Source organism: Taudactylus pleione, unplaced genomic scaffold, assembly GCF_031769625.1.
Source record: "Taudactylus pleione unplaced genomic scaffold, aTauple2 ptg000016l, whole genome shotgun sequence".
Taxonomy (NCBI): domain Eukaryota; kingdom Metazoa; phylum Chordata; class Amphibia; order Anura; family Myobatrachidae; genus Taudactylus; species Taudactylus pleione.
The window spans coordinates 27,043,226-27,060,179 of NW_028284418.1; the positions used below are offsets into that span (position 1 = coordinate 27,043,226).

The window sequence follows — 16,954 nt, forward strand, 5'->3', positions numbered from 1 at the left end:
CGCTCATAGGTGCTGCTTTCACAATCTCCCTGAAATGCTTTTTCAAAAGTAGGTAAGTATGAGTTAATCAACCGTACATACCGCAGGTTGTGATATATTAATTGCAATAACCACCCCCGCAAAGCATTCGTTTTCCACTTTATTTTTTTATTAAATCCATATGGAATTTTGTTTTCTTCTGTCATGAAGTAATAGTAGCAAAAAATATAAACTCTGATAAGTATTTGCTTCTAGCGGAGCCCTGACCTGAATGAAAGGCAGTGATCAGTAGGTGAATGGCCAATCAGTGTGGCTTGTCTCTGTTTGGGTGGAGTGTGGGAAAACTGCTGAGAATGGCTTATCACGTATTGGCCTATGCTCATGTCTGTCTTGTCCCGCATGAGAGTCCTCACACCCAGAACCATAGTGAGACAGACAGGTCACAAAGACTGGCAGTGCATTAGAATGATTTAGCTGCCTGAATCAGTGATGGATGGTAATGCAGCTGCTCTCGCAATAGCGGTTGCAGGAATATGTAAATGCCTTCCCTTTGTGCTCCACTGCACGATGGCGTGTACGAGCGGTGAGACACCCACTTTCAGTCTCCATTGACATTTGCAGTACCCTAGGATCTACTCTAGCTACTCTTCTGAAATCCAACTAAGCATGGCCTCTGAAGCACTGGGTTTGTGAGTGGGAACACAGAAGCATTCATGACACTCCCATAACATGCCCATGAAATGGCCCGTTTTGAAATCACATAAGGTCACCTCCCAGTCTCCAGCCTAACCCCTTCTCAAGTGTTAGTGATGCCATTGTGAATGGCATAGGACACTTGGCTTTGCACGTGTGCAGTAAAGAATTCATGGGCTTACATGCATGCGCAGTAGCAAAACATCGCTCAATTGCATAAACATCATCACTGCATCCATCTCTGAATGAGGCACTATACTGGGAAGCTTAGTTTTGCAATTGATAGATTGGAGGTAGATCTCTGCCTGGCCTCACTACAGCACAGGTAAGTAGAGTAAGGATAATAATGCAGACAGTGGGCCTTCACTAGAGAAGGAGAAACATGCTGCAGACGAGGGCAAGGACATCGCCATACCCCATCAAGCTTCTAAGCCCACAGGTACTTTTTCACAATAGCAGGAGATATGGCAGATCAGTAAAGCAGTGCCCCGTAGTAAATGTTATGTATTTTACAATTCTAATCAAGTTACTGTCTCTCTGTACAGAAATAGGAGGTGTCATGCATGCTACAAGTACCAGCAACATCATTGGAATAATCAGCCCTACTGCTAAGACACTCCCTCCGGCACCCACCAGTGTTGGAGAGCACCACAGTCAAGGCATAGTCAAAAGTACGTACACCTTGTCATTCCTCTAAAGGGACATAATAGGGTCCCCAGACCTACATATTGCATGTTATACAAATGTACACATCAACAGACCACTCAGCATATAACTATGGGATGAGGCATAGATGTACAGATGTGTCCACATACATCTAGGATCCTTGCATGTTAAACAGCCCTTCTAGTCGTGCCATGCCGTCACATGACTCGGTAGAGCAGAGCGTCTTTTCCTGCAGCTTTCTCCCTTCAGTTATGTCTTATTCACACAGCGATGCAAATAGGATGCACAAGCAGCTTCTGCTCATTAAATTGATATGCGGCATGCCTATATTCTGTGTGCGTCTGAGGGTGTATCTGCATGCAAAATGCTACGTTAGTGTCACAGCCGCTGACACTGTAACGTAGCATTTCGCATGCAGATACACCCGCAGTCATATAGGCATATTATTTTAATCAGAAGCTGTCTGTGCATCTTATTCACATCGCTGTGCGAATAAGACACAATTGAAGGGGAAAAAATTGCACAAAAAGATGCTCTACGCTACCGACTCACACAGCGCTCACACGTTATGTGTAATGAAACTTGTAGTGCACAGAGGATAGCATAATTGCCTACTCTCCCGAATTGGTTGGGAGACTTCCGATAATCGGGGGTATCTCTCGGCCCCCCGGAAGAGTGGGCAAGTCTCCCGGCCAGCGTCACCCCCCCGCACCTCCCACGGACATCTGATCTCAACTTGCAATAGGTGGCCAGTCTGAGGGGAACTGATGACACGATTCGCGCTGAATCGCGTCATTGTGGCCCTGCCCCTGGCTACATAGTGCTGGTACTCTCAGCATTGTGAAGCGGAGACGGGGCCACGATGACACGATCACGCCCGCCGCCCACCCAGAAAACCACGCCATGCCCCCCCTTGCTGTGCCAAGCTGGCTGCCTCTCCCGGAAGAGGCAGCCAGATTGTCGGCAAGCCTGGAGGAGAGATATATGTGGACACATCTGCAGCTGAGGAAAATGCATGGAACAATACAGTATTTCTGCACATATGTTGAGCAGTATATATATCCTCATCGTCATTAGTGTGTCCTTGCACTCGGTTTGTAGCAAGTGCAAAAGATACACTTCATGCATATGCCACAATAGCGATATCATCTATTACTTGTGCTGTGTAGTTGCAGTCACTTCCCCAGGAAATGGGCACAGTAAGGGAGTTCCTTGCTAAGTACTCTAGTCACATTGGTGTCACTTTGGTGTGCCTAGTTTTGTGGATTGATGAAACAGATTACTGACACTAGATAATGAGGCGGACAAGGTGAATGTTTAGGCCTGTTCTTTGCTATGAGTAGTGACATACAGCCTATTCCTCTCCAGATATGAGCTGGCAGAAGTTGTTACTTTTTCCTAGTGTACTTTGATAAAGTTGTGCTGTTTTAGGTACACTTTCCCAATGTGAAAAAAAACAGATTGAAGTACATGAGGGAGATTGTGCAACTAACACCGAGGCCATGTGCAGTGTGGCAGAACAGTGATCATCTGTTGGTAGTGCACATCTTTCTTTGTGCTGGAGGGATGCAGTCACTTTCTTGTAGGGCACTTGTTTCTACTGTATGTGCTGGTGAGCGACATCCAATTTCATGTAGCACAGCGGGGATCTGGGAGCTTCGTCTATCGTTTCACAATATTATGGAAGTCTACAGGACATTCTGGGCGAGTAAGTAACTATAAAGGGGCACATTTTATCATGAGATTGGTGCAGCTCTAGCTTGTAGAGAAGTCTCCAAAAAGCAGAAGATAGGCGTAAACCTTAAAGTATACTGGACGGTCAAACAACATGCACTGGTGCAGTTGTTTGCGGTGTGTATCCAATGCTTTGCAAATTAGGGCTTCACTCATTTCATGTATTGCATATAATAATAATGAACCCCTTCACCAGTGTTTGTTTTCTATGAGAAAAAGGTGATGGTACGTACTCAGAAATAAAGATGCCAAAACTCATGTAAAATTAATTATATATTTATACAGGTTTTATAGTAGCTCCATACTCTGGATTAGTGTGCTGATACACATTTTATTTATTTCTGAAATATAGTCACTGATTTATTCTTATTTCTGGAACTAGCTATAAGAAAAAAAAATTACACCAAAAAAGGTGCCAGTACTGAGTACCCCCGAGTACACCACATAAAAAGCACTGCCCTCCACAGAGACAACATGTTTAGAGTTCCACTAGAAAGCAATTTTTGACAACCTAAGCTGATAGGAAAGCCACTCTTTATCTCTGCACAACATATGTAAGAGCTGTGTATGGGTGACGTTATTAGTGATGGTAAATGTGACAGAACACCATAAACTGCAGTTTCTCCATAATTTTATGTAAAAATCAGCTTGATACATATACTCCACAATCACATTAACAAATAGCCTAATATGTACAAGCTGCCACATATTGGAGAGGACCATAGGGTGTGTTGCAGTGCAATTTCATTGGAGAGGACACTGGTGTTGTGGGGATATTATTATTATTATTATTACATCACCAATTGCACATCACTGTACATTGCCCTGCTTATTTCAACTTTATACTTACAGTAATGAGGGGGCCCCAAAAATATGTGTGTACCGGGCCCCAAGATTTCTGTTGCCGGCCCTGGCCAGCCCTCTGTGTTTGCATGCAAGGGTGTAATTAGAACTTTGTGGGCCACACAGCAAGAACTTAAAAGGCCCCCCGAGGTAAAAAAAAACACATACATTTGCCCCCACACAGAGCCAATTCATGTTATGCCACACAGAGCGTATTCAGGTTATGCTGTACAGTAGTACCCCTTATACACATTATGCCACACAGTAATGCCCCTTACACTACACGGTAATGCCCCTTACACATTATACCACACAGTAATGCCCTTCACAGATTATACCACATAGTAGTAGTGCCCCATATAACAAATTATTCCACACAATAGTAGTGCCCCTTACACATTATGCCACACAGTAATGCCCGTTATAACATTATTTCACACAGTAATGCCCCTTACACATTATGCCCCACCACCCAGCAACTCACCTTCCCATGTCCCTCCAGCAGCCACTCACCTCCTCCTGTGTGCCATTAGCAGTCAGCAGGTGTGATTTTGGTGCTGATTACAGCTGGCACACCGGCAAGCAGGGGCAGACATGGACAGATAGCGCCAGCACAATTGGAATCTGGAGCTGGTTGTGAGCCAATGAGTGCTTGCGGACCAGCAGCCAATTATTAGTTGCCACTGCTGATTGGCTGCTGGTCCATTAGCTCTGATTGCCTCGCGACTGGCGGCGCTTTTTCTCCATGTCTGCCTGCCAGCGCGTCAGCTATAATCAGTTGGCGGGCCAGCACCAAATCAACACCGCTGACACCCGGGCCCACCTCGGCAGCCTTGACTGGACCGGCCCACCTTTGCGTGACTCGGTGCAGGGGGAGCAACGCCCCACAGAGGCAGCTTGGCACCATAGCATCCGCTCCCCTTGCACCCACGGTAGTTACACCACTGTTTGCATGCATGTTAGCAAATAGTGGGGAATGGGGTTATAGGTGAGGACAATGTAAACACATAAAGGCTCATGATCTCGCACCTGCCTATGGTGCGTGCAAAAATAGCACTATTGTTATCCGTGTTATATGTTAGGTTAGCATTCGTGGGTAATTGAATAGCTCTTGCCATTATTATTTTATATCAAGAGCGGCACACACAAGATTCTTATGGGTTATATGTTAAAGAACATTAATAATAGCAATTGCATTGCGCTTTAAATTTATGCATGATTTTTACCCGCATTAAGCTATCTCAGTCCTACTCACAACGACCCTAACTGAATCTGCCCCTTAAACTGCTGGCAATATGCGGCATTTTCAAATCCCCAAAAGCAGTTGTTCTCTAGGCAAAATTGTGGAAAAAAAAGTTAGATAAACTTTTTCTGATCTGTTTGATCTATTAGGCCAATCAGAGCGTAAGAGATGCACAATACACTTGTTAATTATGGGGGCACTCATTATTTATTCCCTGTGTCCTGTTTACGTAGCCCATCTTTCTCTCTTCTATTGACTTGCCTCCTATTCTTATATCAACCCTATCTCATATCCGTCCTTTTTTTTCTTCATACATGTTCAAACTTGTATTAAGATAGTGCCATTGCCACCATAGTGCCTTCAATCCATGGCAGCACAGCGGCTCCTGTGATCTCTGTCGCCCATTCAGGTAAGCTGAAAGTCTTTTCATTTCATTGGGGCACATTTATGTGTAGTGAAAACATAAAATCTCAGCAGATATCATTATGGAGTTCGCCAATAATTTCCAAGTCTTTAGAAGTGATATATTTATTATTAATATGTGAAATATGAAGTGTGTCTTAGGCATGCTGGTGTACATCATCCCTACTGCTGTCTCCTCTTTATATTTGACTAGTAAATAAATTAACCCCTTTATACATAGGTAATGTCTAAATCCCCTTCATGGAGAGGACCCTGACGTCATCAGCCAGTGTCCAGCGTCATTCCTTGCCATCCAAGTGGGCATAGAGGGGGAATATAACCATGTGGCGAGCGTAGCGAGCCACCGTGCCCGAAGTGTGGCGAGCCAGCGAGCCCGCGAGCCCGCGAGGGGACAACAAACTTGTCTAAGTGGGGACAAAGTACTTGTGAAGCTGGCTGTCATGGGCAAGAACTGCACTTCCGCCTTCACTCACGTCACTGGTACGTGAGTGAAGTGAATAGTACTGGTACTATTTGTCATGCTAGGGATTTTGCCATTCCAAGGAAATTTCCATTTACCAGCAACCTAAACTCTACTGGCGTAAGTATTCACTGCCTTGTTTGCACTATGCGCATGCACGGCTAACGCTGCCACATACATATAGCAATCTTACCCGACAAAGGATCCAGAGAAGAGTCGCTGGATTCCCTGTTAAAGGTAAGTAATGTAATCAATCTCCGTCCCCATAGACGTCTATGGGGAAGACAGTAAGCACTGCTAAATAGGTTAAGGCCTATTTTCTAAAGCTGCAAATACGTAGGGTTGTGCTGCAGAACGGTGTACACATTGAATCATCAGATGAAAGTGGGTGAGAGATATAGAACTCCCTTAATACACAGTTAACCACACAATACTATATTGTTCACGATCGCTATATACAGAGTCTCTGAACTATACACATTCCATATGGATATTGAGACATAACTTCTATTTAAAGAGACATTTATTCTAAACTCCAGATGTGTCCTCATACACCCAGGGATGTATTTGTGAACGTTGGGTTGTAATCCCAGTGCTTCTGATTCTGCCCAATATTTAAAAGGGCAATGCTATTACTAGCCATGTCTTGCTAGTAAAAGCAGTGCTCTTTTAAATATCCGGCATAAACACGACCAGAAGCGTCAGGTTTTACATTTTTCAACGCTTCATAATAAAGTCCCTAGCCTCAATATGCCTTACAGTGCAACTAAGCCGCTCTGAGAGATGTAGGGTAGCGCATTTTTCTTTACATTTTGCATGTTATTCACATCAAAGGCGCAGTGAAATATCACTCACAGTGGACTGCAGATGAAGCACAATGGAACTAGGTGGCCTCTGCATCGTAGCATTTCGCATACAGATTCAGGCTCACTCGCACACATAAGTACAAATGTGGCACATCAAATTAATCAGTGCAGTCTAGAAAAGTAGTTTTGTCGTTATCAGTTGTTTTATTTCGTGCACATTTTGAGCGAAAAAGAAGCTCGACGTGGCCGGGTCACCTAAGCCCTTCCACGCCGAGAGGGGCTGTTTAGCGTAACTGAAGACTTAGTGTATAAGGACACATCTGTTCCTGGTGATTATCACAGAATATAGTGTACAGGTCTGCCCAGTTACATTGTGGCCACAAACGTGCGCACGCATCGTGCCATGCGATTACCCGCGCCTGCATACACTATGCTACGTTATTGCGTGCACTACGATCGCACCATGCATTCCTATGGAGCTGTGCTAGCGTACGCAGTGCGCGTGTCCGCTCACGGGCGTGCCAGCGGGGCATATCTGTACCAGAATATTAGATTGTGTTAGAATTTACTCTGATTAAGATACCTACTTATTACTTTTAGAAACAGTATCTCATGGGTATTTTTTTATATATAATTTTGTGTTGTTTATATTGCCTGTTTATATGTTTTTTTAATAAAGAATATTATATATTTAGTGAAACACAAGCGCCTCACACCTTTTTAATAACAATTGTAGTAAGCCGCTTATGCACACTCATAGGTGCCATTTGCTCATACAGGGGTCTATTTACTAAGCAGTGTTAGGAGACAGAGTGAAAAGTGATAAGTAAGTGATAAGGTACCAGCCAATCAGCTCCCAACTGTCATTTTTCAAACACAGCCTGTGTGATGGCAGTTGGGAGCTGACACTGCTTAGTAAATAGACCCCACAGTAAGGTCAGACCCCCATACATCAGCTGTTTTATCTGCAGATCTTGCTGTGTTACCACTTATTCCCAGTGCTGGCATCAAAGGGCAAGAGATGATTTTTGCGTGATTTTTTCAGCCTGCTCATCCATTAAAATGGACATATATATCCAAAGAGTAAGAACGGATAAAATAATAAGATGGAAGTGGAGTAAAAGGATTAAACTAGACATATAGGGCCTAATGCAGAGTTTAATAAAAACTATAATTGCTCCTGCATTGCGTGCACAGAGCAAAATGCGCATATTCATATACAGAGTTGTACGCATGTATACTAGCAGACTACCCCTATCTATATCATTGGTTTCTATCATCAGTGCACACCTGGTGTTTTTACTCTTCCATCCATCTCTGCATAGCCCACAGTTCTGTAATCACGCCTCTCTGCACTTTGCTAATATAAAATGATCCTGTTACAGCCCAGTTATGGACCTTCAGCCACAAGTGGAAATGCGTCTGCAGTGTGTACCCCTCTGCGTTGACTCTACTTGTGTTCAGCAGTGTGCGCAGTACAAAAACTGCTACATACGCTCCACAAATGGGCATGCTTTTACCAACCACACAGAGTGTGGAGCTGGGGTAGGGAAATTGTAGAATGAGTAAATGTACACCTAGCGATCTTAATGAAATATCTTCCTTTATTGTGTATTCTTGAAATACACATTAAGTACACTGCGGTCATCTAGCCTGGCAGCACATCAGAATGAACCAGCTGCACTCTGATACAATGCCAAATACTATACGGAGTGTAGTACTGCGAGTGATTCAAGGTCAAAGGCTCATCTTGTGGGACTGCTTAACTAACGCTGCCTGGGAGCCATTGCATGTACTCACCGCAGGACAGGTAATAGTAATGCACACAGCGGGCCTATGACTGGACAGGAGAAATAGGCTACAGGAGACGGCTTTGCTTCAACCCCTCACGCTTCTAACTGTCTTTCTGTAATCACCTGTATTACATTTCTAAACAAGTATTTGTTGTCTCCACATAACAGATATAGGAGGTGTTACTGCTACAAAGAGCTCCAGCAACATTCTACAAAAGCCCAGCACTGCTGCTGAGAGACTCCCACTCATTACTATTGGAAAGCATCACACTCAAGGCACAGTCAAGAGTAAGTACCCTTTGCCTTTAAAAGGGCCACTAGGCCTTTATCTTGTATCACATAAAAAATATACACATCAATAATCATACTGAAGGACACTGCAGCCAGCCTTGTTTAGGGCTTATATACAGGAGCAGTTCCATGGTATATTTGTCCTGCACTGGGTTGACTGAGACTTAAGTACACTATCATGCTTAGCTATCTGATCATGGGCCTGATTCAGCAAGGAACGCAGTTGCTAATACGCACGCAATCGGCCGATTGTTGCGTACTGCGAATGCGTCTATGCATCACAAAGCATGTGCGCGACCTAGCCACTGCGATTGGGACTGGATTGCAGAGGCTACCCAGACCCATCGTGGAGTGAATGACAGGAAGTGCCGTTTGTGGATGGTGATGAGGGGGTGGTCAGGGAAATGCAGTCGTGCCAGTGCGTTCGCACTCCGTTTCAGGGGTGTGCATACATTACCCACTGCGAAGCCCTAGCCAGCCTGAGGACTCATAGTGTGTGCATGGCTGTTAGCAATTTCTGAGTAAGGTCAGGGCTTGTGCAAGTGTGCGTATGGGTCCGATGGTACTCAATTGTACCGATGGTTTTGTTACTCTGCTAAGTATTACGGGTGTGCGTATGGTAAAGCGGACGTCCTTTTGTGGTGCTGAGTTTGCATTGTGATCACAGTGGTTTGGCTTGCTATCGCAGTTGAATTTCGCGGGTACACAATATTGCCATCTATAGTGAATCAGGCCCCATGTTGTAACAGACTGTGCCATTTGTTATCCTCTTCTTCCATTTAATCCCTTTTTATGTGATAAACCGTCTTTCCCTCCAGGTCTCCTGCCATGAATGTGTTCTAAGTGCTACAAGGTGGATATTTTCCGCCTAAACCATCTCATTAGACCAGGTGTTTTCCCCCTGTTTTCCCATATAGTTGCCCTTGCAGGATGTTTGAGGAGCAGTTCACCAATATCTACAAATTACAAATTGTTTCCACTCCATGAAAGTTTGACTTTCCATCAGACGCTCTGTGCAATGGGAAGACTTTAGTCCTGATTTTGAGTCACAGACTTTGAGATTTTGAGTCAAGAGAACCGCCTTGAGGGAGCAGGGGCGTATTAAAGCCACACGGACCCCCTCTTCTGAGCATATTACTTTGCTAAAGCAAGCGGGTCACTCCTCCTCCGCGTTTAACGTGCGGGGGAACCCACACATTCCAGCATTTTCCACGGTCTCTATGGGTTAGCATACATTAACCCATGGTTTACCGCATGGGGCAAATGCTGATAATTAAATAGCTCTAGATGTGAAACTCCGCATCTAATGGAATCCCTCCCCCCCTTAGAATGAATAAGAAATACATTCTATTAACACTATTATGCGGCTTCTTCTGCACCAAGTTACTTCTTGGCAGTACCTATAGCTGTCCAGCAGTAAAGTGGCTACAGGATGAAATATGTACATGTTGGCAACTATGATAGTGTGACTTTGCTCAGGGCCTAGTAATATGTGTGTAAGACCTTTTATGTTTTTATTAGATTTCTGTGAATTCTATTTTGCATATTTCAAAAATTAAGGAATTATAGTGCACTGTAACAATGCCAGAAACCAAGACACTAAAGTGGTTACAATCATGACCAGGTTCGCTTCCAAGGCCTGCGCGGTCATAGTTTCATTAAGCCACTGATGCATAGGAACAATCTACTCATAGGGTGAGTGGGCCCGCAAATATCATCAGTTTTATGTGCAGATCTCTCTGCCACCAGTTATTCCCAGTGCTGGCATTAAAGAGCAAGATATGATTTTATTTGCATAGATTCCTCAGTTTGCACTGGCATTAAAGTGAGAATATATGTTGGAAATTAAATTATGTGTTTGCAGGTGTTGATATTACAGAGTTATGTAGACACACACCAGTGTATGACTCAAACTATGAACAGCCCAGTTACTTAATCAGTGGTGTTGGTATATATAAGTATAGTAGATACATCCGTACTCACTGTTACATGTACACTGGTGATGGAGCAAAGCTTGGGCGGAGCAGGGTTCTATACCGCTCAACAGCCAGTGAGTGTATGATGCTTGCGGGTAGAGATAGGGATGCTGGAACAGCTTTAAAAGCAGGTCTTAAGAGGTTTTATTACTCAGTCTACACAGTACACATGCAAGATGGCACATCAGGTTGGAGGTCAGACCCCCCTGCAGACTCTGGGTCCTAGTGACCAGCAGAAGAAAAAAGAATAGCAAACAAAATGGGATGTAGGTGGAGGGGAGTAAAAGACTCAGATAAGTCATATAAGAGTTGAATGCAAGTTGGCCCTAAATGCGTATATTCGCCCATATGCAGAGTTGTACACATCTCTGTGGCTGGACTGCTCTTGGTTTCATACCCGCCATCATTACTGCCAATGCACCAGCCACAGCCTTGATAAAAAAGATACATATGAAATCAAATTTACACATAAGCACAACTTTGTGTAGCCCGCAATTCTGCAGCATTCCCCTTTTGAACTTTTTGAAAAAAAACCATTACAGCCCTTTCCACCTACTCAAGCGCAAGTCGAGATGTGTCTGAATTAAAAATTATTCTGCATCACCTGTGCTTGCACACGCTTAGTTCCAAACCACACACAGTGCCAAAAACTACAAACATACATGTGTTTAACTCTGCATCAGACCCATAGACAGTGGTGGTGAAAGGAAATGGGTGTAAAAGTAAAAAAATGTGTGGCTAGTGATTTTGATTAAATATCTTCCTTTTCTTTGTGTTATTGAAATACATGTAAAGAATAGTGCAGTCAGCTATCCTGGCAGGAAGTCAGAATGAATCAGGTGAACTCTGATTGGCTGCCAGACTTTTACTATACATCAGAACATAGAATTGCGAGCGAAACGAGGTATAAGGCTCATCTTGTGGCGCTAATTTCTCTGACACTGCCTGGGAGCCATTCCTAGTACGTGGAGTCATTACAGTACTGAACACGGGGGTCTATGACTGGGCTCCAGAAAATGACCTTGCTGTAACCCTGATTTACAGGGATTCCAGTGGAGCTTACAATCTACGGTATATTCCCTACCACATGTTCACACTCATACGCACTAGGGTTAATTTTTGTTGGGGGACAATTAACCTACCTGTATATTTTTGGAGTGTGGGAGGAAACCGAAGCACCAGGAGTAAACTCCAAGCACAGGGAGAATATACACACTTGACTCCACACAGTTAGGGCTGTAGTGGGAATTTAACCCACAACCTCAGTGCTGTGAGGCAGTAATGCTAACTATTACACTTTCTGTGCTACCCAAACCCCTCATGTTTTTATCCACAGGGACGTTCACAATATTAAGACAGGAATAGCATGACAGGAATAGCATGACAGGAATAGCATGACTTGAAAACTGTTTCTAGTAATAAACTCCAGTGTAGTAAACTCTGTGTATTTATATTTCTCCACACAATAGAAAAAGAAGCTGTCATTACTACAACGAGCTCCAGCCACATCCTCCAAACACAGCACTGCTGCTAAGAAACTCCCAATCACCAGTATTGGAGAGAACCACACTCAAGGCAAACTAAAGAGTAATTACAGTACACCTTGCCATTCCTTTAAAGGGGCCACTAAGTCTACATCTTGCATCATATAAAAATATACACATCAGTAACCATAATGAAGGACACTGCTGCCAGCTTGGTTTAGGGATCATATTTATGAGCAGTTGTGGAGCAGGTCAATGGTATGTTTGTCCTCTACTGGGCTGACTGGGAGATAAGCATGCCATCAACCTATGCCAGTGTAATATATTCATCACTACAGGAGTTATGTGTCTACATTCAATGCATTCTTCATCAACACTGGATGCCGTTAGCTGTGACATAGGCATAGCATTTGACATAGCGATAAATACTTTACAAGTTTGGCATGTACTATACTTGGTGACCACATGGTGGTGTAACACGTCATTACACAATTATGATGGTTAGCATGTACACTACTTACTTGTGCTCATACTTTTAATTTTAGCCGTATTCAGTTAGCCACGATAATTTGGCCGCCATCGTCGGAATCTACTTTCCGCTTACATCGTGTGTTTTGGACGCGGAAACTTATCGGGAGCGCCCCCGCTATTCGCCCTACTAAATTCCAAAGAACACGAAAACAGGATCCAGTGAAACGCAAACAGGCGAAAAGTTCTGTCAGATTTGGGGAAATCACCCTGACACCCCAAAAAAGATGCACTAACATTGGGGATCAATGTAGATGCCCCCGAATAGCCAAGGCTGAAGGTATTTGGGGTACTTAAATGCTTTCAATAGCTGCTAATTAGCGTCTTTGCACAAGTGGTGAAGAATAGCATTTAGCAGTTTTTTTGGGAGAAAATAAGTAGTCCCAGCAAATTTGGGATACATGAAAATGGGTGCTAGCATGGTTAAAAATCGCAAAAGTGAAGTTTTAAAAAACATAAAAAATGCACCTTCAGCAATAACCTGCAATAAAAAAAACACATCCCCCATACTTGCATACCCCCCAAAAGCTTATTTTGCTAGTTTTTAAGTTTGTACCCCGACTTTGATGTTTTTTAAAGTAATTTTTGGGGTGGTAATTTTTTTGTTATAATTTCTTTGACACAGTTATGCTTTGGGGGGCTGGCCCAAGGGTGCTGAGTTGTTTCCCGACGTTTGCACCCCAAAAGCACAATTCTGCACTTTTTTTCACCACCTATGCATAGGCGAATCTTTTTCGCCTATTACATTGCATTGCATTTTCGCGTACGCGAAAACTATTTGGAATTGAATACGTCGATACTTTTCCGCCTAGCGAAATAACGTCACCCGCGATACTTTTCCACGGAAAACAGCTTTTCGTGTCTAATTCAATACGGCTGTAAGTCTGAGCTACAATACCACACTTCCCAACACTATATGACCATTCTATATAATTAATTTACAATTTGTATTTAAATATATAAAATAATCTAATTTTATGTTGTATAAAGCATAAACACAAATGCAAGCAATGTCATGCAGAACAAGTATCCATATGTTAAGTTATAATAAAATAAAACTGTTACAACTTACAATACAGACTTGTGGAAGAAATGGTCAGTTATTGTCCTAGCATTTACATATATTATACAGCTGTGAGTGTTGCTTGTATATATAGGATTTGTCTTAATTACATTTGGGTCGACACTAAACACGCTAAACACTAAAAACATCGGCGAAAATCGTGGATAATCGGGGAAAAATCCCTGTTTTTCGACAATTATCCACAATTTTCGCCAATGTTTGTTTTCACCCTATCCTATTATTTTGGTCGAAATAATAGGACAGTTCTTCCGAAAACACATAGGTGCCACGATAAGCTTGCAGACCTATGTGTTTTTGCCTTTTTTCAGCTGAAAAAACAGCAGTTATCGTGGATTCTCTTTCGGGACACACCAGGTCCTGAAATAAAACCCGATAAGTGCTGGCGTCAGGCCGACTTCGGGACTAATTGGATAGCCCTGGGCGAGGTAATTAGCTGTGGTAATTTACCGCAGCTAATTGGATACCCCCCTTTGATTGAAATATCTGTGCTCAAGCATGGATATGATTAAAACCTGGACTGCTAGGGTGCCTTGAATACCAAACTGGCAAACACAGTGTTAAACTCTTGTTGACAGTCAACAAGAAGTAGTTTAATTTCTTGCTAGAAAAAAATATTAATTACCAAAGGCTTGAGGAGAGAGATGTGAAAAGTATTTGAGGAAGTTTAGTCAGAACTCGGAATGAGATAAGATTAGTACATTCCAAAATGTTGTATGGTCCATTGAGATAAAGAGCAAGTTTGACTGAATGTGCTAGGAGTTTAATGGCCTTGGTAAGGAGCCGTACTTTATGCTTTATCTGTTGGACATAAGATGGTGCTGACCGACAATGTTTATCAGAGTATGCCTTATGACAAGTAGAGGCTTTAAGAAAGCAACTCCAGTTGCTTTCCAGATGTCTTTGAGATCTGTGATGAATTTACTGAATTAATTGAACAAAATACAAGCCTAACAGCAGAGTCATGTTACAGGTGGCCAGGTCACCAGTCAGACACCAAACACATGGAAGTCTAGCATCAAACCAGGCCAGTTTTCCTGGTTCTGCTGTTTGATATTCTGGACTTAGGGCCTTATTTAGATGTGGACACAATGCAGATATTTACGCAGTTGAGCGTTTATCGGCCGACTGCACATGCATTGTGGTTGCACTGCGCACGCACCAAGATAACTTAGCGATGCCATACGTACTGATGATTTCTTTGCATAGTGATTGACATTCAGGGACCGTTTGGGGGTGGTTACGGGGAGAAGCTGCAAAAAATGCAAGCATGTCGCCGCCGTCTTTTGGGGCTCGTCCCAGCATACTACTGTCTTCCCATACGCAGAAAACTTGGTGCCAGTGTTTCAGTTCCTGCTGCCATTCTGCGTGACCATAGTATTACTCAGATGGTCGATTATGAAAGGATCTGTGTCTACCGCTGCATGTTTGTACACATTTGCTTGGATCTGCGAAGCCGCCTGTGGGCGCCTCAGTACATTTCCAGTCGGCTGTGTGCATTACCATATTGCTGCACACAGCAGCTGCGATGCGGGATTGCAGCTGCGATTGCATTAGTGTCCACATCTGAATGAGGCCCTTTGACCCCTGATTTCGTCTAACTGCCACTTGGCTCTGATCTTCCTGGCTTGTTCCTGGATCATCTCTTGGCTATTTGCGACAGATTTCTGACTGCTCTCTTGTTTAACAAACATTTGGTTTGTCTCTAAATAAGGCTCAATTTAACCTCTCAGCTGCTAGCAGCTGGGATCCAACCCTGGAGGAGCACCATTGTAGCCCCAGAGCTGTAGTAATCATGATAAAATGTTCAGGCCTACAAAATGGTTTCCGCTTGAGCTGATGCTACATCTACTGATACTCCACCAATAGGCTTTGTGGTTATGCAGCTTGTACAAAAAAAAGCCAGACTTACAGGCAGAAATGACCCAGTTACATACCAGTCTTGTACAAGACTGCATGAAAACGTTGCCTGTCCTTCTGTACCTGCTATAGAACTTGACCAGGAACCTTGGCTTGTCTCTCCATTTTCAGGATATCGTTCATTGCTTCAGGCTTTTTTCCCACAGTGCAATCTGGGGTTCCAGATGAAACACTGCATTTCTGCCACAGATTCTATGATGTGGGTTTGATCCTGTTCTTGTTGAAAGATGATGCCTTGACCTGGGCTTTGCTTTATTTGGAGAAAAGTGATCCAAAAGCAATCCAATACTGTTATCCATGTCTGATTTGCAGACCACCTTCATGTCTGTATTTGTTGATCCACAGCGCAGTTCTGCAGCTAAAGCCTATATAACTCGCCTACACCAAGGCAAGTTTCATAACTGGACCGATTAGACTGACTGGAATGAGGCTGCTCGTCTTCTTTGGTATCGTCAAGGCATATTGGAAGACATAAAATTTTGGCTGGACCGTTTAGATCATGGATCCTTCTACCCTTAAATAGTTTATACAGAGGAGATTGACTATTGACTTATGGCTATCAAAATGTCGTCTAGAGCACAAGAGATCGGGGGGAATATTTACTAAAACTTCTAAAACAGACAAGTAGTGGTGTTGCTCATAGCAACCAATCAGATTCTGTGTATCATTTTCTATAATGCAATAGACAAATGATAGCTAGAATCTGATTGGTTGCTACGGTCAACATCACCACTTGTCTGTTTTAGAAATGTACCCCTATGTGTTCATTCCAGTTTCACTTATGCCAGCTGGTTAAATGAATACTTGGCTTCAGACAAGTCAGGATAGGAAGCTATGCAGATAGTAGCCATACAGTACCACCTGCTGAAAACAGAACATAACCGGAAACAGGAAAGTGGCCTTTGCTTTTTCGTGCTTCTCCAAATTATTTCATGCAACAATGTATTCTTTCACTGGCCAATAACAGTTACTAACCTGATCTCTCTATCACTATTGATTACTCGATAATGCACCCTGCCCCACAAGCTCGCTGC

At 43.2% G+C, this 16,954-nt stretch overlaps 1 protein-coding gene across 5 annotated transcripts in view; it reads left to right on the forward strand.

Annotated features, from left to right (window-relative positions):
- Positions 1-16,954, forward strand: part of LOC148541892 (uncharacterized) — a 58,381-nt gene that overhangs the window by 12,102 nt on the left and 29,325 nt on the right. For 2 of the 5 annotated variants that reach the window (XM_088475240.1, XM_088475250.1), the window contains exons 4-6: positions 1,218-1,343; positions 5,493-5,567; positions 8,809-8,928. In XM_088475240.1, coding sequence (XP_088331366.1) covers positions 1,218-1,343; positions 5,493-5,567; positions 8,809-8,928 — 321 coding nt within the window. The remainder of the gene's footprint in view (positions 1-1,217; positions 1,344-5,492; positions 5,568-8,808; positions 8,929-16,954) is intronic. The other 3 variants (XM_088475259.1, XM_088475263.1, XM_088475272.1) reach the window with 3 other exon arrangements.